This window comes from Micrasema longulum, unplaced genomic scaffold (assembly GCF_059751315.1).
Source record: "Micrasema longulum isolate JH-2025_06_02 unplaced genomic scaffold, ASM5975131v1 h1tg000452l, whole genome shotgun sequence".
Classification (NCBI taxonomy): Eukaryota; Metazoa; Arthropoda; class Insecta; order Trichoptera; family Brachycentridae; genus Micrasema; species Micrasema longulum.
In genome coordinates, this window is record NW_028277651.1 from 597408 (window position 1) to 623811 (window position 26404).

The window sequence follows — 26404 nt, forward strand, 5'->3', positions numbered from 1 at the left end:
TTTGTGCTCAACAAAAATACGTTTTTTTCAAATTTATTTTTTGCAGATATACAAAGTTAATTTTATTTGTTGTTTGCTGTGTTTACGATGCATTAACTATAATATTTATCAGTGAATTTTATATTTGTATTCATATGTGTTGGAGAAGCCTCGAGTCATGGCCAAAGGACCCACGACATCAGATCTAAACAGTGATCCTATTAAGAGAAGAAAGATGAATAATATGTCTGTTCCCAGCGATATTCGCCTAGGAAAAAGAGGAGCACATTGTCCTGTATTCGGGAAGACAAAAGATCAATGTGTAGTTTGAAGAAAATAGAATCAAGGCCTTACTCATCGTGCTCACATTGTAAAGTGTATTTATGCTACAATGATAATAATTGTATGAATGAATATCATAATATTGCTTAATGTTTATTTTTTATTAAGTAGTTACTGCCTGAAGGGACCCGAAAGTTCCCGAAAAACCTTCTTCTACTTAAAACCAGAATAAAAAAATATTTAAAAATACATTTTGTCTTAATCAACTTCTAACCAAACCCAAATAACAAAAAAACATTTTTAACTTGATATCTTAGGCAGGAAAGAGTTAAAGCAATGCCGATGTGTCATACATTTAGATTAATAATAACAATACGTAAATAGTTTTATTCCACTTTTATTTATATTTTTTACTAGTAAAATGCAGTTCCACTAAGAAATGTCGGTAGAAAAACTCAACCTAAAAAAATTATGATACATTTTTCGAAGAAAATATTATTATTTTTTAAATAAAATGGCGTTGCATAATAAATTGTATGCTTTTGCCAATGTCATGTTGAATTATTTTATAAACTGGTTCGCAGTACGCAACCAGGCCCAACCGCTGCGCGTCGGGTCTGCAAGCAACATAAACATAGGTAAGTCTAACAGTTCTGAGAAAATTCTCTCCCTTCTCGTTTCAAAACTAAAAAGGAGAATTCCTCCACCAAACGGTCAATCCTCCGCCCATACTCATGCTATCATCACCGATCCAACAACAAGCCTCAGTCGAGCACTACAAATCAATTCCGTTATTTTTTTTAAATATAAGCAAAAGGCAGTATATAGATGGATTCCTGCTCCTGGAAATGTGACACTGTTTGATAATGTCCGCGTTCGAATCAGTGTTAATATAAGTGTGTCATAAAGCCATTAAGTGGTTAAATTGTAAAGCTAGAATAATGCCTATTTTTTAGCATATGGGAGTTATGACTATTTTATCGGAGGTACATATTATAATAATGTTACATTATTTGTATTAGTTTACAATAATGTACATATTTAAGCATGTTTTGTTTACACTGGCTGTGTCTTTCCAAAAAATAGGAAAGCTTTTGCTTGTACTTGGAAAGGGAATTACACTTTTATATCATAAATTTTTGAGGTTATATAATTAAGAATGTCGACATATTTAGTATATAGTCTAATTATGTTTCCTATAAATAGCACTGTTCTATAAAATTTTGTCATTGCCCTTTAGGACATTTTAATTATACATAATATGAAGATAGATGACATTTTACTCACAGAGTGTTTGATGGAAAAATATGATTCGTAAAAGGCACTAACCTTTTGTAATTATTTCAATAGTAATCTTTGGATTTTAGAAAACTTATTATGAATAAAAATGTGTAGGACAAAAATCCAAATTTTTATCAGTGGATAGAAGTCATATATGTACATACATATTAAATTTGATCTGTTTTGGTGCTTCTTATAACTAGTATCTGAATAGTACATTTAGCATTAAGAGGAATGTGCCTCGCTACCTCACCAAGTCTCGGATCCTCCGAATAATATTTTTATTTTGCAAGGCGTCCATTCTATTCTCCCGATACTTGAGATGATAGCTGATGCTAGATATACACTGAAAAGTAAAAAAAAATCAGAAATAAGAGCAGGAAAACATGCAAAAATGTTTAGGAAATAAGAAAGATGGAGTTGTTGGAGAATGTTCTGAAAAGGGGCGACTAATATGGTAGTTTTTCTAAAACATAAACCTTAAGGGACCATGGTTTGAGCACACTCAGAGACAGCGTGGTGACTCGATCGAGACTCAAATTTTCGACAGAGCGATATAATGTACTGAAGTTGAAATCAATGTTCGTGATGAATAATAACCACCATCTCAGAGGTCATTAATTAAAACGGAATACTTCCTCCTTGGATCAAGCCCCAGAAAGAACTTCCAGGCAAACTGAGTTGCGGAGCATTATAATAGTTTTTCCAGTAAAATTTGATTGTTGTGATTGGTGTACATTCGGTGGAAAAAAATGACTGGAAAAACTAAAATATCTATGATGTTTCCTATTGTATTAATGAATTTTCTTGATTATGACACACACCCACATTTTTCGAGACAAAAAAAAATACCACTTAACGACAGTCATACAATCATAATAAATTAATGTCTGAAATTTCTTCAGATTCAGTATAGATTTTTTCTATTGGGAATAATTTTATCAGACAGAATTTACAGCAATTGTAAGACGCCATCGATAATAAAACGCACCCCAAATTCAGAGACACCAAAATAGGAAGAAAAAAAACATGCACCTTGTAATTGAGAAATTACAGTATATTATGTGCATCATTTTTTTTCATTCATTTTAACTTAGCTATATATGTATTTGAAAAAGCATTTAATGTGCAGTACATACATCAACTTTAATGCTAATGTATCTAATAATAGTTCTGTCTATTAATTAGACACAGATAGACTGGTAAATTACTTAAACCAGTCAATGACAAGTCATCAGCCCTGTAGATACCCAGACATATATTCTCTTCCCAAAAATGTTCTTCTTTTTTATCGTAGTATCTATAAATATAATTGTACAACTTACTTTATCCAAGTACGTCATATTGGAATTGGGGCAGATGTCGGCCTTCATGTTGACGAGGAAACTTCCGGACATAGTTTTATTTCTGTCGATAATCTGTCCGATCCCCTCCATCAGAGCGTCCACAGACTCATCAGTGAAGAGATCACACTCCAGAACCGTTTTGAAACGAAACGCCATATACTGATCACAGGATGGATCTGTCTTTACGTAGAGACACCTGAAAATGCACACAAATGTAGAGAATTATATTTTTGGCATTTTTCTAGAATCATATTTGTTTCAGAACATGCCTGTTCCTTAGCCAAAGCTTAATAATTTATTTTAATGATTTTACAAAAACTAATTACGTAGTTAAATTACTCAACAAGGAAAATCACAAAGTTAGTACTTCAAATTATTTTTATTTTTGTCAATATGTTACTAAGCATTACTTCGTTTTATTTGACCAGCGAGCACTTCCGTAGTAGGCATCTTCAGGACTGGTAAATCATTTACAACATTTTCAACTCTTATACTATTTTTTTATAAGCGTTTAGGGAGATAAGAACATCAGGTAAATATTTTATTTAGGGACAGACAACATATTATTACAACTAGTTAGCACAAAAGTTCATTTTTATCTTATGAACGTTTGTTTTTAGACTGAAATTGGGATTAGTGAGGATAAATTGGTGAGGTCAGACTGTCTGACGATGTCGGTCACGACGAAACCCAGTCACTGGTAAAAAATTTATAAATAAAAGTGGAATAAAACTATATACGTATTTTTATTATTATTATTAAATTGAATAAACATCGTACAGTGAAAATTAGTATCAATACAGTGAAACCCCTTAAAAATTTTTTTTTAAAGGACCAGCAAAAAAAATGTAAATGGAAGGTACTGAAAAAAATCATTTAAAAAATTTATAGAGAAATGTTTGAACCATTTTTTATTGCGATTTCTAAAAATATATTCATAAATAATAAAAATCTGTAAAACACAATAAGCATCTTTAAAATTACAACTAAAATACGAAAATGGCAGCAGTATATGTTTGTATAGCAAATTGTTAGACTAACTTCAGACTCTTGAGCTGTCAGTTTTCAGTGTGGATTGCAAATTTCTCTAATTTCAATTGCGGGAAAAAATCTTAAAACTGGGTTTTAAATGTTTTTTTAAAAACGAAAATCGCAGGAAAACGAAAATTGTGGGGACTTAATTTCTGGGTTCCACTGTACATTAACATAAACAAGAAATACTATATTTAAAGAATTTTTGTCTTCCTCTTCGAAAATTTACATCTTGTCCCTTACAGAATTTCAAATTCGTGTCAACAATATCAAAACTGATATTTTATCTCCACCTGAATTGCGAAGAGGTTCGTCCGGGCTGCCAGTGCGGGGAGAGGATGAGCGCCAGGAAGGGCGTGTCCCCCAGGGCCGCCTGCATGTCCCCCTGGGAGGACAGGTCCTGGGCTGATGGCCAGGGGGGGAAGAGGGGGTGCGAGTGGTGCCAGCCCAGGGGCTCCAGCCCGCGCGACCACAGCAGCTGGGTGCCAGCGCTTTGAGAGACTGAAAACAAACTAATTTTTAATTTATCGCAACAGAGAGGGAATAGACTGGCATCTGAAGCGTAAGACTGATCATCTTACCTTTGTGTAACAAAAATGATCAAGATACACTAAGGTTGGTGTACCAATGCAGTATCCTATGAATCATTAGGTGCGGAAAGAGAATGATTATGAATTAAAAGATCATAGATGGAGAAGATTTGAGAGAGTATCAATTTTTATGTTCCTGATTGATATCTCCAACAGTGACAGCACAGATTGTTTTACCTCCCAGCTTCCAGTACCAACTTGCCTCTGGTTATGACGATTGGAAGAGCAGTCAAGCAGCTGAACATGATCACTTTGGAGATCGACAACTTTTACATCAGTGAAACTATGTTTAAGAGGCAAATACTCTTGCTATTGAAAAGTACTATACTTTAATAATGTCGAACCATCGCTCAAAGGTTCCTGGTCTGATATGTTGTCCCAATATAACGGCTTAAATATTTTCTTTTATTTGTAATGTTATTTTGATAAAATAAATTAATTAGAAAATAAACATTTTAGACAACGTTACAGCACCGTTTCCAAAGAGATTTTTAAGGACAGTATTTTAAGAGTTATATTAATAACAGTGCAAAAAAATACAAATCTTTAAAAAATCTTAGTTAACAGTATGACACATTCGAGATATTAATGCATGCAAGCCATATTTATACCTTGTAACAAAACTATTGTGATATATCTCTTGCGTTATATTTTTTATGCAGTTCATACCTGGGCACATGTCGCAATGGGTTCCACTATTGTCCTGACTGTCACACGGCACATAGCTGGTAATGAAGACAGCCTTCCTGTCCGGCTGATAGCTCCCCCCCAGTAGTCCCATCACCTCGGCCCTTGAGGTGTGCGCATGGAAGTCCATTAGTATCAACGCTGACAGGGAAATGGTCACGCTGTATGGAGCCTAAAAAGTATAATGATTATTATCATGTAATTAATATTCAGAGTACTAGCCCAAAGACTTAACTTTATTTTGTGTTTTGAAATTATTGGCATGCTGATTGTATTTGCTTACTGATTATTTACAACAGAACATAATATTACATTGTCTGCAGAAATTTGAAATGCTATAAGGGACAAAGTGTTGATTGTTCAAGAGGGAAAATAATATTTAAAAACTTTCATAATTTTATGTTTTTCTTGTGTTTGTTGATTTTTACCAATTTTTGTTGTACAATGAGGATGTTCAGTATTTTAAAAATATTATTTCATTTGTTAATAGACTATTAAACTAAGCTTTTTATATTTTTATGTATCATATTATCATCGCTATGATTTTTTAAAGTCTTGTATTTGATTTTGTTCAAACTTAGAAATGAGCTATTTGGATTGGGTTTAGGAGGCATTGGTCACAGATGCTAATGAAGATTCCCCACCATCTGATGATATTCCAATTGTTAACTACGGTTTCTAGACTAAGTTAGTTAGATTTGTGTTTTATTCTTTGTAATTTCCCTTGTTTAATAAATATTACATATATATTAACTACCTAGTTCAGTGGTCAGCAAACTCATAAGTCAAAAGAGCCAAAGATCAGCATTACGACGATTAAGATTTCTTTTGAGAGCCGAATTTCTTTTAGTTTTAAACAGTTTCCTCCTCAAAGCCAACGAACCTTATTATGCAGTGAAGATCTCTGTGTTTATTCTCTGTTATTGAGTAAATGTTATTTAAATGAGCGATGTAAAGGAGATTTAACGACAATTGTGTTGACAATCTTGATCACCAAATCCATAACATTTGAAATTTTTTACCTCTTGATGAATGATGCAATGGTAAACAAGTAGGTATCGCGTGATTAATTTTTGCTTCAAAAATAGAAAGAAAACCGTTCTCACTTCGGTCATACTTTTTTAGCTCAATATGTTGAAATTGAAAAATTTTTGTCAGGTTTAATATAATGCTTCTCCATGCATTTGATTACAGTATTTGCAATAATTTAAAAGGCTATAATAATAATTTAATCCTAGAAGTTCTTCTATAGAACCTGTAGACTAAACAAATAAAACAAAAAGTGTAACCTGTGCTGAGCTGCACTCGAGTAGCTAAAGAGCCGCATGCGGCTCGCGCGCCGCGGTTTGCCGACCACTGACCTAGTTCAACTATATTTTCCTTCTCTTTCATACAAAATAAATACAAATTTGTAATATTTATTGGATATATCGTCGGGTAATTACTAAAACCGGGTAACGCCAAAATCAGCATTTGTGATATACCCACTAAAAACACATTGTTTCATCCTTCTCCGTGAATGCTACAAATAGACAAGTCGTGATTCATTCAAATCATATCATGATGATTTTTCTCTTGCATCTGGCGGGAATCGAACCCGTGACGCCAGTTTTACAGTTAGCAGTCTAACCAAGTGCTCCACGGCGCCTGTTGTGTGTCGTTCGTATACTTTACCATCAGATTGTATTACAGCGTCCATCATCAAAGTAGATGTTATTTGTGAGATAAATGTATAACGTTATGTAATTAGGATTTATATAGAAGTCGTTACTGTTGGAACATTTGATATTTATATAAATATCATGATATTTTTGAACCCTGGAGAACCCTGCATCTGCCATTGATTTAGTCCTAATTTTTACTAACATTTATTTATAAAACCAATGACTTTTTACTCATATGAAAATATTGATTACAATGGAATTCTAATTAGAATTTTCATTCATAAATCTATTTTAGTTTGAAAACATACAGGATGATCCTCGGAGAAGCTTCTACAGTGGATGAGGTGAGTATGTTTCTTTTTTATGGTCTTTTGCTGTTTGGGTTCCGCCACCGCTTCGTATATTTCTCCAAACTCTCCGTGGGTTATGGTGTAGCCTCCATCACCATCCTGAAACATTATGGGTGATACTAAATGGTGATTTTTTACTATGAAACACGTTCAAGGAGTATAGCCATATTCTGGAAACTGTGTACACTGTAAAAATGCATGTTGCTAAATGAAATATACAATAATAAGTATAGTGCGAATTAATAGAATAAAACACCTTAAAACAATAAAAACGTTTACTAATTGTTAAGTACAGAATTTACATTTTCTATACTGGCAACTCATATAAGACTGTAAATATCCCATTCCTACCCAAATCCTTCCTATTTCAAATTCTTGTTCTTCTACTGTCGTGTGAGCAAGTCACATGTGAAAAGTTGTCTCTCTGATAAATCTTTATCATATACTGCATCAGCATATTTCGTACAAAGTGAAGTTAGTGTTGTACAAACAGGCTAAATTGTACAGTTCATCATCGTCTACACGATACCGGTATCCGTGCTTCAGCAATAGTGAAGTGCTCCATATAAGAAACACTAATATTTTATACATATGACATGCTCCATTAAATGATTTTTTATTCAATGAGATACATGTTCATTTGCTTTTTGAACAATTTGAATACGTTTTGTCATTTAAATTTTAATCATTTTCTTTTATTTTTTCATCACGAAACCACACCTGAACTACAGCTTCTATCGTGTTTAACTTTGTGGTGCAGTCCAATTTTTGTATTCTAAATTCATAAATCGGCCATAAATTTTCTATTAGGTTCAGGTCAAGAGAATTTCCAGGCCAGTCTAAAAGAGTTATGTTTTTATAATTGAAATATTTAAGCATATGACACAGAGCTGCGACCTGTTGAAATGCAAATTCACATTTATTCAGCTCTCTAGTCAAGTGCTGCACCAATAGAGTTTAATACTTCAGACAGACATGGGACCACAACCCGGTTCATTTATTTAACTTCCAACTTAAAACTCTTTTATTTTGTTCTTCTCTTAATCTAAGTTAACTTAAATTCTACACATTTTACTTTCTTTCTATTTTAAAATATGTTGTTCATAATATTATGTAAAAGTTCTAGAAACATTTATGAATTATATTAAAATTTGATATTATAAAGTTGAACATGTACTCACAACAACAATTTTCTTCTTGCGTTGCCTCGAAATATCAAACTTAAGGAGGTCATCCGACGGCCGAGGTTTGGGAGCAGAAAGGGCACTCGTCGACGGAGAAGGAACACTTTTCTTCAGTAGAAGACTCAGCGGTCTGATGTATGATGTTTGCTCTGTAAAATAAAATATCATGTCATAGTCAGTCCTTTAAAAAATTTAGAGCAAAATGTTTCATTGTATATTTATTAGTAATGTGAAGGGCATCACCAACAGCCGTGAGGTTGGCAAAGCCGAACACCGCTTTGGCCCGCAACGCGTAATCCGATGCAACGTCAGCTCGGACAAGTTATTAAACATTGTTAAATATTCAAAACAGGTGCATTCTATTCACAAGTTATTTTTATTTTTTATATATCATCCGAATCATTGCCCTAAATGTTTTTCAAAAGTCCATTATATTTAACTTCTTGTACATATATATTTGTACATTGTACGTTGGTAACTCTCAAAAAGGAAGATCACGCGGATGTCCCATTGTATTGCGTATCACCAAAAGTAATAGGATTTCTCGAATCTGGCGATCGGGAAAAATATTTTGGATTCACTGAAATTAGCAAGTACATTTAGCAGTTTTTAATGCTATTGAAAATTCGTTATAAATTTACAGGGCAAATTCTAATTTTTTTATCTAGTATAAACTGACCACATCCCATGTTGATGGCTCCCAGTTGCTCCAGTATGGTGTGTATTCGACCGATGCAGTTGACGTCTCCGCAGTTCCTCAGGCCGTGACGGGCAGCCGTCTTGGTCAAGTAGTGGGGACGACACTGTCGCCAGCTGGACACCAGGTGACTTCGTATCAACACGTAACGTTCCGGAGTCTTTGCGGGTCTCCCTAAAAAAAACAGTACATTAATCGTCCATCTCTTGAAAACATGCTTCCCAGATACACAAATTCTTCTTCCGATAAGACATTTGTTGTTTACATTTATTATGCAATCATCACTTTGGACTTACTTTCGTTCATCCTCGGTTCGCTCTCTGGGCATATATCATACATTCTAGAGGCTGTTTTTTGCAAATCCTCAATGCTGCTTGCTAAAAGAACTGCATCATCAGCGTACAAAAAACTGCTTACTGCGAAATTACCCATTTTTGCTCCAATACTTATACATTCTATCTCTTTCATACAGTTGTCCGTGTATAGATTAAACAACCATGGTGACATTACACATCCCTGTTTCACACCATTTAAAATCGCAAACCACAAAATGAAAACCCCATTAACTCTACATTCTGAACTCTTCTTACAGGAAGGTGATACTGCTTGTATAAGTCTATTGTTCCTTCTATACTTTTCCAACACGCTCCACAATTTCATTCTATTAACTTTGTCATACGTTTTTTGCAAATCAACTAATAGTAAGTAACTGTGTTTACTATAAGAACATATGGACCGAGCTGTCTTTGGATACTTCGTGGTAAAGCCTAAGCATTCATGGTATTGCTGAAAAGAAGCCAGCGTTGGTTCTATAGTTTCAGAAAGCAAATAAAGCGTTAGTGTTAATATTGCGATTTGGAACAATGATTTTTAGCTTAAGATATATGTATGTAATATCTTGGGCATCTATTTTACTGGATAGAATTTTATGTAAGAACATCAATGAAGCTAAAATTCTTCTTAATTCTAGGCTTAAATATTTATTTTTTTAAACTTGCACACTTATGTAGTGTTCGTGTTCATATCTTAGAAGTGAATTATTTACCTTCAAAGAAATCTGGACACAGAAATTTTTCCAGTTCACTTATTTCAGCAGCAATTATAATGTATTCCTTTTTAGGATGTTCTAAACTTGTCATCTCATCCTTCAAAACCTCGGGTATCACTAATGGTAGCTCCAACTCCTCAATTTGAACATTTGTCGGTAGCTCTTTCTTTTCCAAATCCTTGGGTAAAGAAAAAAAGCGTTTGAACTCAGCCCCGGGTGATTTTTTCTCGGGTGACGGAGCTGTACTTTCTGTTTTAAATTCCTGTTTTATTTCTGGCTTGATAACAGTTGTGTTTTCATCGCTGTCAATATCTATTTCGATGTCACTCTCGGCATCTGAGTTGGCAGTTTTTTCAATCTTAATCTGAAAATGTCAAATATTATTACATATTCTCAATAGTAAAGCACGAGCAACATTCGATTCATATGACGACCCTTCCTTTTTCCATAATTTGATTGTCTCACTAAATAAAGAACTATTTCCGACATGTGCTTCCTATTCGAGATCTTGTATAATGTAATTGAAAGTACTTATCTCTTGGAAAACATACATCTAAACTGCCCTGTCAGATTCACCAGACATGTCCTTCTTTTTTACAATCCTGCACCATCCAATAACTTCGCTCAGTAGCTTCACAGAATACAACAAGATTCGTTCCTGCCTTGATATATTCCATTCTAAACTTTCTAATTCTGAAAACAAATGATTAGAACTACTCTATTTGAATAAGTGTCACCGTCACGTTGTTCTCTGGTCTTCTTTCTTTATAAGCATTTTTATGAGTAAACTCTTATGAGTAAACTCCTCAACAGAATCCCTTCTTCCTATCTTATTCTAATCCTAATATTCCCTTATCCTTTACATCCCTCCTAATGCCTTAGGAATGTAATTATTATTTTGTAACTCCTTCATACGATGAGTGGATCAGATCATGAGTGGATCATCATCATAGGTAAAATTTGTGTACTGTATATGAAATTTGGTCTACAGTTCTATAGAAATTGGTTATTTTTTTAATGATTATTTTAGTTTATATTGCTCATTATGTCAATGATAATTAGGTTTAATAGATTAATTGCGTTTTTTTTATTTATTATTATGTTGACTTTGTTAAACAACTAATTTAAGGCATGTTTCACTTTTTGTAAAATGTTTCCCTCAGCACAAGACACCCCACCCCAGTGAGGGAACATTATTCTGTATAAAAAAAAGAATACACACACTGTAAAAGTATTAATAAATAAATAAAATGTTTACAAAAAGTTTCGTATACTCGCGAAAAACTTTAATTGGACTTATAAATTACTATTATTATGTGAATTGTTTATAAATCTTCTGTTGTTTTAATAAATAAATAAAAATACTATTTGAACCACTAACTTACTGATTTTCCAAGTCAAATAATTTAACAATGTAACTTAATTTTTAAATTATTTAAATTCTCATAAATTAATTAAAATTGACAAAGGTACAAATTATTTATCATCCCTATCCACACCCATAGAAGCATAGGACGCTGCATTAGTACGACATTAGTATGGCAATTTATCATTTATCAATCATCTTTTGGCGCCAGTCGATCGAAGGTAGCTTCTGGCGCCAGTCCAAAGGCAATGAAATGTTTTGAATTAATATTGCATGTCAATCTTGCCAGGATTCTAACCTGGGACCTCAAGCATGGTAAGTGAACACGGTAATTTATTTACATTTTAAATCATTCTGAGGTGGCTACTTTTTATCTTGGAAGCCTGTTTTAAATAAGAAAGAGAAGGTCAACTTTAATTTGTCATTAAGCGCAGTCAATTTTAACAGTTAAGACAGCATCAACACGTCGAAAGAAGCAGCTTCATCATACCGATGTAGATATAAATATTAGAAAAGTTAAGTATACCGTCTCGATATGTACCGATGAAGAAGCCTTCACAATGGCCCCCCTGGTTCTATTTTGCGCGCAGAATTGAACTCATCATTTCGCTGGATACAGGAATTATACATACATTCATTGAGGACATATTGACAACGAAATGTTATGCTTACCACTTGCTCTCCCTCACTTAGCGGAAGAGCCTGTCCTGATCCAGTAACAATTTGCATGAATGTAGTATGCCCAGAAACTATTTGGTTGGAATCGACTACAGCTTTATTGACCTTCCTACGCCCAGTGCTAGTACTTCTTCTTCTTCGCTTATTTATTATTTGATTAAAGGCATCTTTCTTATTCATAGTAATCGAAATGTTAAACTTCGACGTCTCGGAAGTTTTATTCAATTTGTTATCACTGTAAAAGTCATTTGTTTTTAATTTATTAATATTCTTTTCACTCTCTGACTTTGCTGGTTTCTTAACTTTTAAACTTTTGTTGATCAATTTTTTCTCTATGTCCAAACTATAGGTTTTGTAATTAGCGTGTTTGTTGAATTGAGTTTCGCTTATTTTTCGTTCTCTAGAAATGGATGTAGGCTTTGGAAACATTTGCGAATGTTCTCGTTTTAAAATCGAATTAGGAGATGTCAGAATTAAAGAAGATGGGTTGTTTGTTTTCTTGAGTAGACTTCTGTTAGAGTTGTGATCACTTGGAAATGTCTTTAAGAGGATACTCCTCGGATTTCCTTGTGAATTTTTAAGCGTGTATGGCTTATTTTTAATACTAGGCACTGTAGGTATAGCGGTAGTAACCATGCCGATTACTTCTTCCATAGAAGCTGGTATTTCATTTTCTGTTAGAACTTCACCATAAACAACTTCCTCTGTATCTGCAGAGGGAGTGTCCGAAGATATTTGCTGCAAAATGTCAGTGTTCGGAGGATCAAAATCCAAGTTGATTCCATATTCAGTTTCTACAAACAGCTGTACCTCCTGAGGAGTTTTGGATCCCAAAAAGATAGATAATCGAGTGTTGTCTCGACCATATATTTCCTGCGTTCAAAATAAACAAAAGATTAGCAACATAAAATAAGTTAACATAATGCAAAATAAAAGTATGTATATTATTATTATTATTATTATAGTTGGATAATTTATATAGCGCCATTTTTGTGAAAATCAAGTTTTGTGAGAAGCAAAATTACCAATAATATAATTATTCATGTCAGATTTTAAAAAAATGTTTTGCAATTCAATCAGTTGACTTATACTCAAGCCTCAGAGTAAATATTATATTTGGTACATTAGCGTTTATTTTATGTTTTACACACAACTCAAGGCTTCTAAAACAATTAAATACAATAATAACATATGTATAAATACATCGATATTTTAAAGTATAAATTATATTTAAAAAGTCAACAGATGGAAGAATTTAAGGAATATGGATGTTCGAACATGGGCAGAATGGTGAATGTTACACAGTGTGTAAAGTGACCACTTAAACCAGCCAATGACAGGTCATAAGCCATAGAATTTCATATTCACTTATCTTGGGTATTCTCTATCTGTGTTGTAATATATTGATATAAATGATAGGTACATGAAACATGAAAATAGTGTATTAATTTTTTCAAGATTATTCTTAGAGTTTTGTTTTGCTATTTGGTTAATTTGTTTAAATATTCTTGGTATGATAGGATAATGCACTGCTGCGATGGTTGGTGTGTGGTTCAGTGATTGTGTTGTTTTGCATGAATCAACTGATCTTCAAATTGAATTATTTTTATATTATTGTTATCAAAAACATTTTTCACTTTGTGGTATGACATTTTACACTTATTTGTTTATAAATTTGTATAAACCACTTAAGTGGTTTATACAAATTTATAAACAAATAAGTGTGAATTATTTTTATTCAATCTTTTTCGTTACCATATAAGTGTTTTAATTAAGTGTAAATTTGAAATGTGTTAAGTTTATAAATATTGATGATTAGTATATTGTTTAAAATTAATTAGAATTAAGTTAATATTAGGACTTTTATGTATTATGTTTGTACTATTTTAAGAACAAATAAATAATAAAATAAGATACTTTTGAACTTGAAAAAGTAGTTACTACACACAATACTTATAAACTTATAATAAGAAGTTGTAAATTTCTACATGCATATTAAAAATAAGATTGAATTTAAGAAAGAAATACATATTTTTTAAGTTACACAAAATTTGATGAGAAGTTATAATTTATGTAAAATAAAACATATTAATAAGAAAAAACATTATTTGTGGCGGAGGTACAACATAAGAATATGCATTATTTACTAGGCTTCTTTTCTCGTATTTGATATTGAATTTCTTTCTGCATTACTATAAAAATTGTTACAAATTGAGGTACAAACCAAATTCAAATATACACACCATTCCTTTTTTTAGGAGTTCTCTTTCGTAAACAGTCCATTCTGTGTTAAGTTGGCTCGTGGAGGGGTTGCAATCATCGTCACTTTCCGTGGGATTAGCGGATAAATCGGATTTCCTGAATATTATGAACCACAAAATAATTATGCATTCAAATTAACTACGAGGATTAAAAAAACATAAATTATGGTTTAAGAATCGAGGTTTGCTTAATTATTATTATTATTAATAATAATACACTAGCAGCTATTAAGCTGATGCGTGTATATCAAGTGTACATGGTTATTAAACATTATAAATTGATGTATGCATCTAGGCGGTTTTTGAACACATTAACTGAAGCACAACTTAATTAACTATAATCAACTAGCACCAATCACTTTCTTGGGAAGGCCATTCCATTTCTCCACGACTCGGTTTATCAGGAAGTTCTTTCTGGGGCTGGATGAGAAGGAGTGTTTAGTTTCAATGAATGACCTCTGAGATGGCGGTTTTCATGCATAGTGAACATTGATTTCAACTTGGGTACATTATATTACTCAGTTAAGATTTTGAACGTTATAATCAAGTCACCACGCTGCCTCCGCTCTTCCAGTGAACTTAACTCAAGCTCCTTTAAGCGGTCCTCATATGATTTATTTGTTAGAGAAACTACCATTTTAGTTGCTCTTCTCTGGACTTTCTCCAACAACTCTGTCTTTTTTAGAAAAGGGACTCCAGATTTTGTAGGCATACTCCAGGAGTGGACAAACATATGTTTTATTAATTTTGAGAAACAAATCTTGGGTGATGTGAGTGAATATTTTCCTTATTAAGTATAAGAGGGAATTGGTGCGTTTGACAATTTTGATAATATGTGATTCCCATTTAATATGCAAACAAATATTTTTACTTCTAAATTAATACAGTAAACACGGCACATAAATACTAACACATTCAACATTATTATTTTATTTATAAATATCAAATTTAATGAGAAAGAGTGCTATGGAAAAATGGATACAAAAATGTTTTCTAACATGCGGTAAAAATTAGAGCATTTAATGAGGAAGTTCAGTGGTTAATAGACTATCAAGCTAAGCCAAAAAATATTATTATTTATTTTCAAGTTTTGCAATTTTTTATTTTTTACTCTGCCCGTGACGTCACTAGTTGTCATCGGCGTCGGTGAGTTGTCTTGAAATTTAACCGCCCTACCCATACAAACGTATTACACAATATTATTGCCCAAACGCAACAAGCCGTATCCCGTAAGTCCAGGTACAAAAAAGTATACCCGCAACCACAAAAACGTTTGTGATACGTCAAAGTCCTACTCGCCCTACGCATACGAATATGTAATACGGCAAGTTTAGTATTTCAAATCATTTCGAGGTCAGTCAAAGTTGACGGATGTGTTCGTGTTTTGTTTTTATGAGGAAGGAATCGGTAAAACGTCATAATTTACAAGCCTCTTCATATTTAGCAGTTCACCTTGAAAGTGTAATTGAAAAATGGCCCAAGGAAAGGTGTTGGTGTTCATTTTGACCACCAACAATCGCTGGCTACCTCATTTGCATTACATTCAATACAAAATATATTTGAAAAAATATTCAATAGAATATTATTACAAAAATTTATGCGGCATCCGACATTGTATGTTGAGAACCTCTGACTTGCAAAGGATATAAAAAAAGTGTCGTAAATTAGTCTATTGTTTAAAAATGTTATCTGATACATTGTAAATAAGTATTGTTATTAAGAAATCTTATGAAAAAAACCCGATTTTTTTTTTACCTACTTTTTTAATAATAACCAAAAGGAAAAATACCTGATGATTTTTTACCTAATTTTTCAACAATAACCAAAAGGAAAAATACCCGATGTTTTTTTACCTACTTTTTTAATAATAATCCAAAGGTAGGGCGGTAAAAAGTGTACCCTGTATGTATGAAAACACGATAAACATGGCTTTCCGGAAACTGGATATATACCACCGTCAATTTTTTCTTGGGAAACATTTATATAAGCTGATTTCTGAAAGTGTATATAATCCAGATCAGTTTGTATGTTCCCAATAATTATACAAGAGCGAGATCTCATGCACTGTTTTACACACCCAGAAGCCGTACAAATACAAGTCAGAATTAACCCATTAACAGGGCAATTCTCTAGCTGAATACGGCTTCTGCAGATAATATGGATCTATTTTTCTGTACATATCAGCAATTTAGCAGCTATTTGTTTTCTATTCATTAACTTCTAACTTTTATTTACAGTCAGCATTACGTAATGGGTTAAACAGCCCGTAAAGTAATGCAGACTACAATTTGTCAAATAAATATGAAAACACATAATTGATTCCCAATTCTAAACGGTTGTTCACTAGAACTTGTGACGTTTTAAGGTAGTTCATTTTTATTAATTTTTTCATACATTTTCAAGAAACTTCGCTGTACAATTAAATGCTCTAATTTTTACCGCATGTAAAACTTTTTGCATCCAACTTCCCGTAGCACTAAACTTCCTCATTGTACGGTAAAGTTTCTCAAAAATGTATGGAAAAATTAACTATAAAAAAACGCAGTTTCAATTACAATTTCAATCAAGTTCAATCAACTTAAATCGGGACTTAAAAAACTAAATTCGGTTGTTTTAGAATGTAATAAACAACCCTAGTTAGACAATGTCAGTTCTCCGCAACCTGAGAGACAAACATTATTGTTTACTATTTGTTTTAATGTGTATTATTTTTTTAATGCTAGTATAAAATACATAAATATAAATGAACGAAAATCGTTAGAAATAAGTTGACTAACATATTGCCATCTTCCTGAGGGGGATTATCATACCAGCACGCTGTAGTAGCTGTGTCTAGAAGCCATTGAGGATGCACGGAATAATCACATTTTAATAGTTCTGAGTAGGTAGAACTTCTGTAACAAAATAAAAGCAAGCATTATTATTTTGGACATCTTAGGCGAAGGAGCTAGGCCCATGTAAAATTATGAAAAAGTTTGTTTACATTCAATAACATAACCCTTTTGACAGTTGACAAACATGCCTCGATTATTTTTAAATGATTTAATCATGCAAGATGTACATAACATTAAAATACCGAGCAGTTAATACTGGTTTTGCTGTTAGTATCCTTTTTTTATAAAAATCTTGACAAAATTCCATGAACGCTAAGTTTACTGAAAAATTGCCCAGTTATTTATTATTGCGATAAACAAACAAAATATTTTCAATATTTGGATATAATTTTAAACACTTACATTGTTCTTTCACTTTTGTTATTGCAGCCATCTAAAGAAAAATCACCCAGAATATCTATTTCGTCGTCTTCCGCAGCCATTGTCAAAATTGGCAATTTGTTGTTTTTTCTAAATCTGACACATTTGCAAATTGGACAATAGACTGATATACAATACTTTATGGTTAATAAAAATGCAGTATCAAATAACCACAATGTCCCCTACCCACAGAGACCGTGATAAAAATAAGTACCTAGGAAAATGACATAATTTATTTATAAATCAAAAAGGGGAAACGTGTAACTTTTCATAATAAATAACTCGTTCTCCCTTGGTATTTGGTATAAAAGTGAAAATGAGGTACCTCATGCACGAGGATTCAATCAAAACCAATCTACATATTGTTATATCAATTATTTAAATTTAAAAACCAAATTTATGTTCTCTTTATCTTTATGAGAGAAAAAAAAATCACTAAAATTATATTAAAAATGCCTTGAACTTGCTCATCAAATTTAGTTTTTTAAGAACTAGATGTACCCTCAATTGATGACATCTTTAAAAAAGCATTTATTTTACAAACTTTTATAAAAAAAAACAATTATTTGCAAAATTCTCAAAACTCTATATTTCCAAATGATTTCATTTTGGATAGATGTAATACAACTGCAGCTTTAAATCACTATACATTTATATGGGGGAAAAAATCTTCCAGGGGTGGTATTCTGAACGCAAAAGCGCGCGTAGAAAACGCATTTTTACTCGTATTTACTTACTAAATACACGCTAACAGAGCAATATCTTCGCGCAAAATTCCGTTCAGAATACCAGCCTAGAAATGTAAAAATCGATACCAAATATTAAACCATTTTAATTTTAATTAAAATATATATATAAGACGCATATTATAAAATTCCTGAACTCCTGAACTCTGTACACTTAAAATTTAGTTTTTTTTTAAATTATCTAATTTCAAGGAACTTGATTAGAAAAAAAATAAAATATTTTCCTCTCTAAAATTAGTTTTTATTGTATTCTTCTTCCTAGTCGATCCCTCATAATTAAGTATCGTGACCACCATTGTACTGTACAAGTAACAGTTTGGACTGTATTCCACAATCCTGTAGCAAGGGGTAGGTGTTGGCCGTGTCTCGCTGCCGTCGTCGCTCTCGGGGTCGTAAATCCCGAAAGTTATGAAGTCTCGAAATTCCTCTCAAGTCCGGTGTCACTGCGTAGGTCGGTGGAAGATACTGGTTCGTAGTCCTTTTTAGGGCCTGTAACACAAATTTTTACTCTATAGTACCCCGGTATCGCTAAAGTCAGACCCGAAAGTGGAATATTCATCCTTTATTGTAGGTCCAACATTTAGCCTACAGATACCGGGGGCCCTAACTATATTATTGCATATTTTGTTCACATTTTTAACCGTCCGTTACAACCATGTTGGTCCTTCGAGCCGGATCTGGAATTATGGTGAGTTCAAAAACTTCTTCCATAGCCGGAAGTATTAAAGATTTAGAAAAACAACTCCAAGTGTCTACTTCTAAATTGAGAATAACAAGACAAAGGGCAAAATTTGCAGTGAAGCAGGCCAGACTTGCTGAAGAGAGTGAAAAGGCAAAGATCAGGGTTAAAGAAATTCGTCTCTCGGCCGAAACCGAAATCCTTAATGCAGAAGAAGAAAACGCTGAAATCGCTTTGTAAGTGGCCTCACGAACTTCAGATCGTTCTGCCAGAAATAGGATTCAAGATTGGGCGAAAAGTTGTAGCATCACGTCCACACAAAATAACTCGCTGCTGAGGCAGCATCAGGACCAGCCGCTGCTGGAAAACACTCCGCTGCTGAGGCAGCATAAGGATCAACCGTAGCTAGAGCACACTCCGCTTGAGCTGCCGAGACAACCAAGTCTACCTATCAATAAGGGAATCCGTCAACTACAAGAAGAAAACAGATATTTATATATTCATACCTGATTTAATTTGACTATTTTTCTGTCTTTTTCCGATGTTCTTAGATAGTGAAAATGGATTTGGCATGATTTAGCTCGAAGTCTTATATGCTTATCGTGTTTATGAATATATTGTAAGTATATCATTATTTTGCTGCCCTTGTTTGTCTTTGATACATAGTTTTGTTATTTTTGTTCAGTTTCTTGTTTATGTGTTTATTCATGTAACTGTTGTAATTGGCTTAGGTAGTATTTAAAATAAACAAATAAATAAACGAAAAACCAAGTCATCGGTTTCTCATGCGAAGCTTGCTGATTATAATCTTATTTTTTAGTGAAATCAATCGCAATGATGATTTTTTATTTCCGTTCCAAGATATAATCAAATTCAAATATCCAACGTAGCATTAACATATTATATCTCCGTACTATATTATGTCGTGACCCTAAAAATAATTTATTTAATGATTTTTCAACATTAAATTTCTAATTTATTCAACTCACAATTATTATAAGCATCAATGTTTTACTTTACATATTATAATTATATCACATATATCATGGCCAAATAGCTTTCAATTAGCTAGTAAATAATATACAAAATCAAATACCTATGTGATGTTTGGGGTTTTGAAAATAATGTATTTTTTATTATATTTCATAGTCCCTGGACTGGCACCTGAATCAAAAGACTAATCATCTTACCTACACGGAACAAAAAATCATGATACGCTGCAGTTGGTGTACCAATGCAGTTCCCTAAGCACCATTAGGTGTGATAAGGGCATGATGAAAAATGTTTATGTATTCAATTGAATTTTGATTTTAAAATACATCGGTAGTAAAAACATCATCATCATCATCATCATCATATAGGTGTATTCATCACAAAGTATATATATCTGCATCAAATGGTGCATAATATGGCCTCAGCATAATTTTATGTAGAAATAAAGAAAAATGTCACAAAATTACGTGAATTAAAATGCTTGAATTTCTTTTCGAAAACAAAAAAATAAGATTTTGCTACGGCCTTTTTAATGCTTAATCATCTTTAAACCATTTCAATTTATTTTAGTTCAATGTTTGGTTTTTATATGAAAATCGATGTACCAATGTTTGGTCTAAATTTTAAATGGTGTAATCTGCCGGTCGAAAGACTTATTATATTTCAGCTATATAATACTTATAAATTTATTTTTAAAAGGAATACCTTTAAAAAATTATTGTTTTTAAACAATGCATGTTTTTTTTTTAATTAAGTGATTTTTCAATAACATTGTTTTGAAATGGCAAAATTGTATGATTTCCTCGTGGGTTTTGCTTGACTTTATTTTTAACGATCATTATTTTTAATATACAAAAGGAAAAAAATTAGTCTTACTCGTGCCAGTGTAGAGAGCAGGGACTGGATGAAAGATTGCAGTGAAAAATCATCTATTTTATTCTTCTTCTTCTTCGTTTTTTCATGGCCTTTTCACATCTCAACTTGGGTGTTCTGGCCAGTGTCGAGTAGTTTTTTTTTTTTTTTACATATATACACATGTGTTAGTAATATAATATGTACAAGTTAGTATGTTAGTATTTAATATAATATATACATATAATAATAAAACATATTTACAGCTTTACACCATTTACAACTAGATATTTACATAAGATTTTAAATACACGTTTATTGGGTGGGGACAGGAGAGTTAGAATATGAATAGGGAATGGGATATTAATATTAGAGAGGTCGGATAGGAAATCAGGATAACAATCATTTATGGGGCATCCAAACAAAATATGGTTTAAATCTTCCTCATCTAGCTGACATTCGCAAATGGCAGAGTCCCAGACATGGATTCTGAACAGGTGAGAACCATTGCAGCAGTGCCCAATGCGCATTCTGCATATGGAGGATGTCTCAAACTTGTTCAGAATCACTTTGGAAAACCAAGGCTTTTCTGTAACATTTGGTTTCAGTTGGAAAAGATGTTTACCCTTGGCTTGGGAAGAGGCTACCCAATATTCTTGCCATGTGCGAAGTTGCTTCTCCTTCGTCATAACAAGGAGATCACCTAGTGGTAGTAAATTACTATAGGCAGGATCCCCGGAGTGGACCGCCTCCTTTGCTAACGCGTCCACTTTTTCGTTACCGGGAATACCACAATGGCTAGGGATCCAGGACATAACAATACTCTTATTGGATGCCTCTGATATAGAAAGAAGAAATCGAGTTTCCACGCAGAGCTAATCCTCGGGATAAAAGGATGGAGGGGATTTGATTTTTTGTAAGGCACTCAAGGAATCCGACAGGATTAGGAACATGCTATATTGTGAGCTTAAGGCGTATTTGACAGCTTCTCGGATTGCGATACATTCTGCGGTAAATACAGATGCATTCTTGTGCAATTTGTACAATCTTTGAAAGTTGTTGTCTTCACAATATATAGCCGCACCCGTATGGGTTGCCGAATCTGACCGAGATCCATCAGTGTAGATAATTTTCCAACCTATCCATCTTGACGACCGAATACGGTTGAATGTACACCGGGGCTGTAGGTGGCTTTCGACTCCGAATGTGAGTTCAATACTTGGGGCATAAATAGAAGTTTTAAATGGGAAACGATAAAGGGGAAGAAGGTCTTTAGGATAAATGTTAGATTCGAAAGATTTGTAAAAATGAAAACTGTTGACTAGTAAAGGGGGTGGTTTATGAAACCAAAAAGATGAGGATGTCACGCAGTCAGAGAGAAATTGTACCTTTTTGAGGAGCAGGTTGTTTTTTTGGACAGAGCATTTTAGAAGAAATCTATCCGCCAAGTATTGTCTTCTCATACCAAGTGGGGGATCACAAGCTTCTACTTGTAAAGCGTTAATTGGAGATGACTTCATGGCTCCGACGACTAGTCTCAGACTTTGGGATTGGATCCGGTCAAGTCTTTGGAGATTCTTTTTTGAACAAGGTTCTAAAAGGAACGAGGCATAATCTAGATGGCTCCGGATATACGCAGTATAAAAAAAGTCTCTGTATAAAAGGGTGGCTCCCCCACCATACTCGCGAGACTGCTCTTAACGTATTCAATCCGGCTTGACACTTGTTTACTATATGATTTATGTATGAGTTCCATGTAAGATGAGTGTCCAGAATTACTCCCAGGAACTTAATCTGGGACGTAAAAGGTACTATCTCATCTCCGTGTTGAATTTTTATGGTTGGGATTTTTCGCTGTCTACAAAAGGTTATGGCATTACTTTTACTAGTCGATAGATCCAAGCCATGTTCCACTAACCAATTCCTGATGTTTCTCATACCTAAATTTAGAGTATTTTCTAGATTATTTGGGTCCTTCCCATATGTATACATGAAGAAGTCGTCCGCGTATTGAAGCAAACTTGTCTCTGAGGGAACAATTCCGCTTATGTCATGCGTATAGAAGAGAATCGGGCTCAGGACAGAACCCTGAGGTAGTCCCTTGCTCAACTCTTTCTCCACCACAGAATGACCGCGAACATTGATTTCTACCTTTCTGGAGAGAATCAAATTTGCTATAAAGGAAGTGAGTTTTCGCGGGATTCCAATTCGTAGCATTTTAGCTTCTAGAATATGGATAATAACATTGTCATATGCACCACTTATGTCCAGACAGACACCTATAAGAAATTCTTTCTTAGTAAGAGCGGCTCTGATATCAGATGTCAGAACCGACACGCTTTCAATAGTGCTCTTTCTTTTCCTGAATCCAAATTGAGACTCGGGGAGAGTTTTCGAGCTCTCCACAAACCAGTCCAAGCGTTGTCTCACCATATGTTCCGCCACTTTCAACAGTGTGGAGGAGAGGGCTATGGGGCGGTAGGAAGACCCAAAGTTTGGGTCTTTGTTGGGTTTAAGGATAGGGATAATGGATTGGGTTTTCCATGAAGGGGGGATGTTTCCTGATTCAAAGATCATGTTGATCAATGATAGGATGTAGGAGAGGGTAGGATCACTGTTATGTTGGATAAAACTATACAGTATACCGTCAATCCCTGGAGCTGAGTCTGTGAGCCGGGTCAGAATAGTCTTCAGTTCATCTAAACTGAAGCTATGATCTAACCAGCTTCTATTTGTAAACTGGTACCAATAGGGAGACTCATTCCAGTTATTTGCGGTCTGCGGGGCTAATTTGTTGGCGAACTCCTCAACCCACCCTAGGGTCTCAGGACGTCTCACTGGTGGAGTGAAAGAACCTCTAAATCGACGTATCATGCTCCAAACAGTTGATATAGGCACGTCTCGTGATAAAGAGCAACAGAAGTTTTTCCATCCTTGTCGTTTCTTGTCTCTTAAGAGGCGTTTTGTATTAGCTTCAACCTGTTTAAAACTCAACAGGTTTTCTAGGCTCATGTTTAAGGAGTAAACTTTAGCTTGCTTTTTCCTTTTCAAAACTGCCTCCGCACATTCGCTATCCCACCATGGGGCAGGGGGGGGTTTACTTCTATTGCCTTTCTCCTTTACAGGGACATGTTTGTCTGCTGCTTCGACGATGCATGATGACAATGCTTCATAGCACTTCACTACATTCTCTTTCGTCGGGGTGGGCAGCTCGTTCACTTTAAGTTCAATGTCGTCAGAGAAGTATCTCCATTTAACTCTTTCTGTAATGTATCTCGGTCTTCGTCTTCCCCCAGGGGATAGGCCACTTTGGCAATATCTATGGCTGGATATGAGGTTGACTACTATAGGGTAATGATCACTACCAATAGTGTCATCCTTAATTGACCATTGCACAGATGGTGCCATTGCAGCGCTGGAGATGGTGAGATCCACTGCACTGGGTCGCTGATTTGGAAGCTGAAGGCGCGTCGCGGAGCCATCATTAAGGACACACATATTCAGATCATCCAAGAGATCAACAATATCTCTTCCCAACCTGTCGCATGTCGGAGCACCCCACAGGGCATGATGAGCATTAAAGTCACCAAGGATAAGGAACGGAGGGGTCAATTTTTGGAACAAAGATAAAAGTATCGATTTTGAGGGTTTGTTGGTTGGGGAGATATACATGGAAAGGATGGTCAAGTCATTAACCTTTGCAGCTGTCACTTGGAAAGGACAGCCGTCAGTCTTGACATTAATAGGGATAAAGGGAAGGGAGTTTTTGATGAGGAGGGCAGAGCCACCCTTCCCATCCTCACGATCATCTCGCAGACAGTGGAATCCCCGGAATCTAATAGTAGATCCCGGGACCATCCACGTCTCCGAAATGGCCGCAATTGAAATAGATTCTTCTTGCAATGTATGCAAGAGATCTTCTTTTTTATTTAAAATGCTATGGCTGTTCCACTGCAGAATCCTCATCTGAGGAGCCATGGTGGTGGTTAAGTAGGGAGGTTATATTTAGAAGTTGATGGGCGACGTTGGACGGTATTTGTGGATTGTTTTGAAGGATCGATACTAGAATACTCAATATGGTAGATATAATTGTATTGTTCGATGTTGGGACTGTGCTAGGAAAAGCATTCCCATTAGAACCAGATGGAAGTTGTCCATTCGGGAAATACAGAAGTGAAGGGTCATGATGAGGAACATTAGGTTTGGAAGGTAGTTTTTTTGACCTCGACTTCCTCTCTACTGATATTTTGTAGGATATTGGCGCGGAGGGCGCGGGCATAACAACATTGACATTCGGTTTTGTCGTTTTAGAGACGATTTCTGCATAGGAAATCGTCGCTTTTCCGAACATTTTAGAAGCTTCAATATATGAAATGTTTCTGTCAGCCATCGTGTGTTTTATGTTTTGTTGCCTTTTAAGCTCAGGGCACAGCTTGCTGGTGGCAGAGTGGTTACCAGAACAATTGAGGCATTTTATATCTTCTGCCGCCACCGTGCAGGATTCCCCATTGTGTGAGGAGCCACACTTGTAACAGCGCACAAGAGATCTACAGACAGTCTTTGTATGTCCGTACTTACAGCATTTAAAACACTGAATAGTCGGAAATACGTAGAGTTCTACGGAGAGGGACACATTGAAGATGGAAATGTGGGAAGGTAGAGATTTTGAGTCGAAGGTCAAAACCACCGTGCGGGAGGGTTTCCATTCGACTACGTCACCATTACTCGATCTGTAATTCAGTCGTCGAGCCTTGATTACTTTTCCGAATCCATGAGGTACCTCGGCATTCTCCACAATGTCCTGTTCAGACCAGTGCGAAGGGATGCCTTTGGTAACACCTTGTTTAGTTACTAGGAAAGTCGGAATGAAAACGTTATAATTATCTTTTTTAGCTATTTCTGATTTTACAAACGTATTGGCTTCGTTTGCCGTCTTAAACTCCACAGAAATACGGTTACGGCCGACGGACTTGATTCCGTTCCAGGCAGTCCGAATATTGTTTCTATGAAGAAATCGACCGAAGTCAATATCGTACAAGTTGGTTTGGGTGACGCCGTCTACTTGTACTTTTGTTACATGTACGATAAATGGAGCACGATCCATTCCATTGTACATGCGGGATTGGACTTTGGTAGGTGTGGTAATAGGCGATAAAGTGTTTGTGACCTCTGGAGTACCTGGGTTTGTAGAAGCTGAGGGTCGGGGGCTAGGTGTTTTGTGTGGGAGGGGGCGGTCTGACTCAGAACTCGATTTCCTCTCCGAATTTATAAGTTTGAGTTTTTTTGATTTAGGCCTTATTGTAACAAATTCGGCGGGATCTAGAACAGTGTCCATTGTACCGCACGACGAATCTAATTGAGATCCATCCGGTGGATCCGGAGGTTTCTCTTTATCGTTCATTTATAACAAATAAAAAAAAAGAAAAGTACAAAAC

At 34.6% G+C, this 26404-nt stretch overlaps 1 protein-coding gene across 1 annotated transcript; it reads right to left on the bottom strand.

Annotated features, from left to right (window-relative positions):
- Window positions 1-1145: 1145 nt before the first annotated feature.
- LOC148281506 (uncharacterized) lies at window positions 1146-18934 on the bottom strand. The gene is made up of 12 exons (XM_088226623.1): window positions 17682-18934; window positions 17223-17339; window positions 14428-14542; window positions 12179-13057; window positions 10138-10504; window positions 9075-9266; window positions 8393-8544; window positions 7170-7310; window positions 5180-5369; window positions 4214-4421; window positions 2868-3084; window positions 1146-1888 (listed from the first exon to the last, which is right to left on the bottom strand). Exons 1-12 carry the CDS (start codon window positions 17759-17761, stop codon window positions 1787-1789), a joined length of 2760 nt encoding a protein of 919 aa, XP_088082749.1. The 5' UTR covers window positions 17762-18934; the 3' UTR covers window positions 1146-1786.
- Window positions 18935-26404: the final 7470 nt, after the last annotated feature.

Coding starts and splice junctions, on each gene's coding strand:
- LOC148281506 (XM_088226623.1), bottom strand. CDS start 17,761: ATGGCTGCGGAAGACGACGAAATAGATATTCTGGGTGATTTTTCTTTA. Junction 7,311..8,392: donor GCAAGAAGAAAATTGTTGTT/GTGAGTACATGT, acceptor ATAATGTTTCAG/GATGGTGATGGAGGCTACAC. Junction 4,422..5,179: donor CCATTGCGACATGTGCCCAG/GTATGAACTGCA, acceptor GTTTGTTTTCAG/TCTCTCAAAGCGCTGGCACC.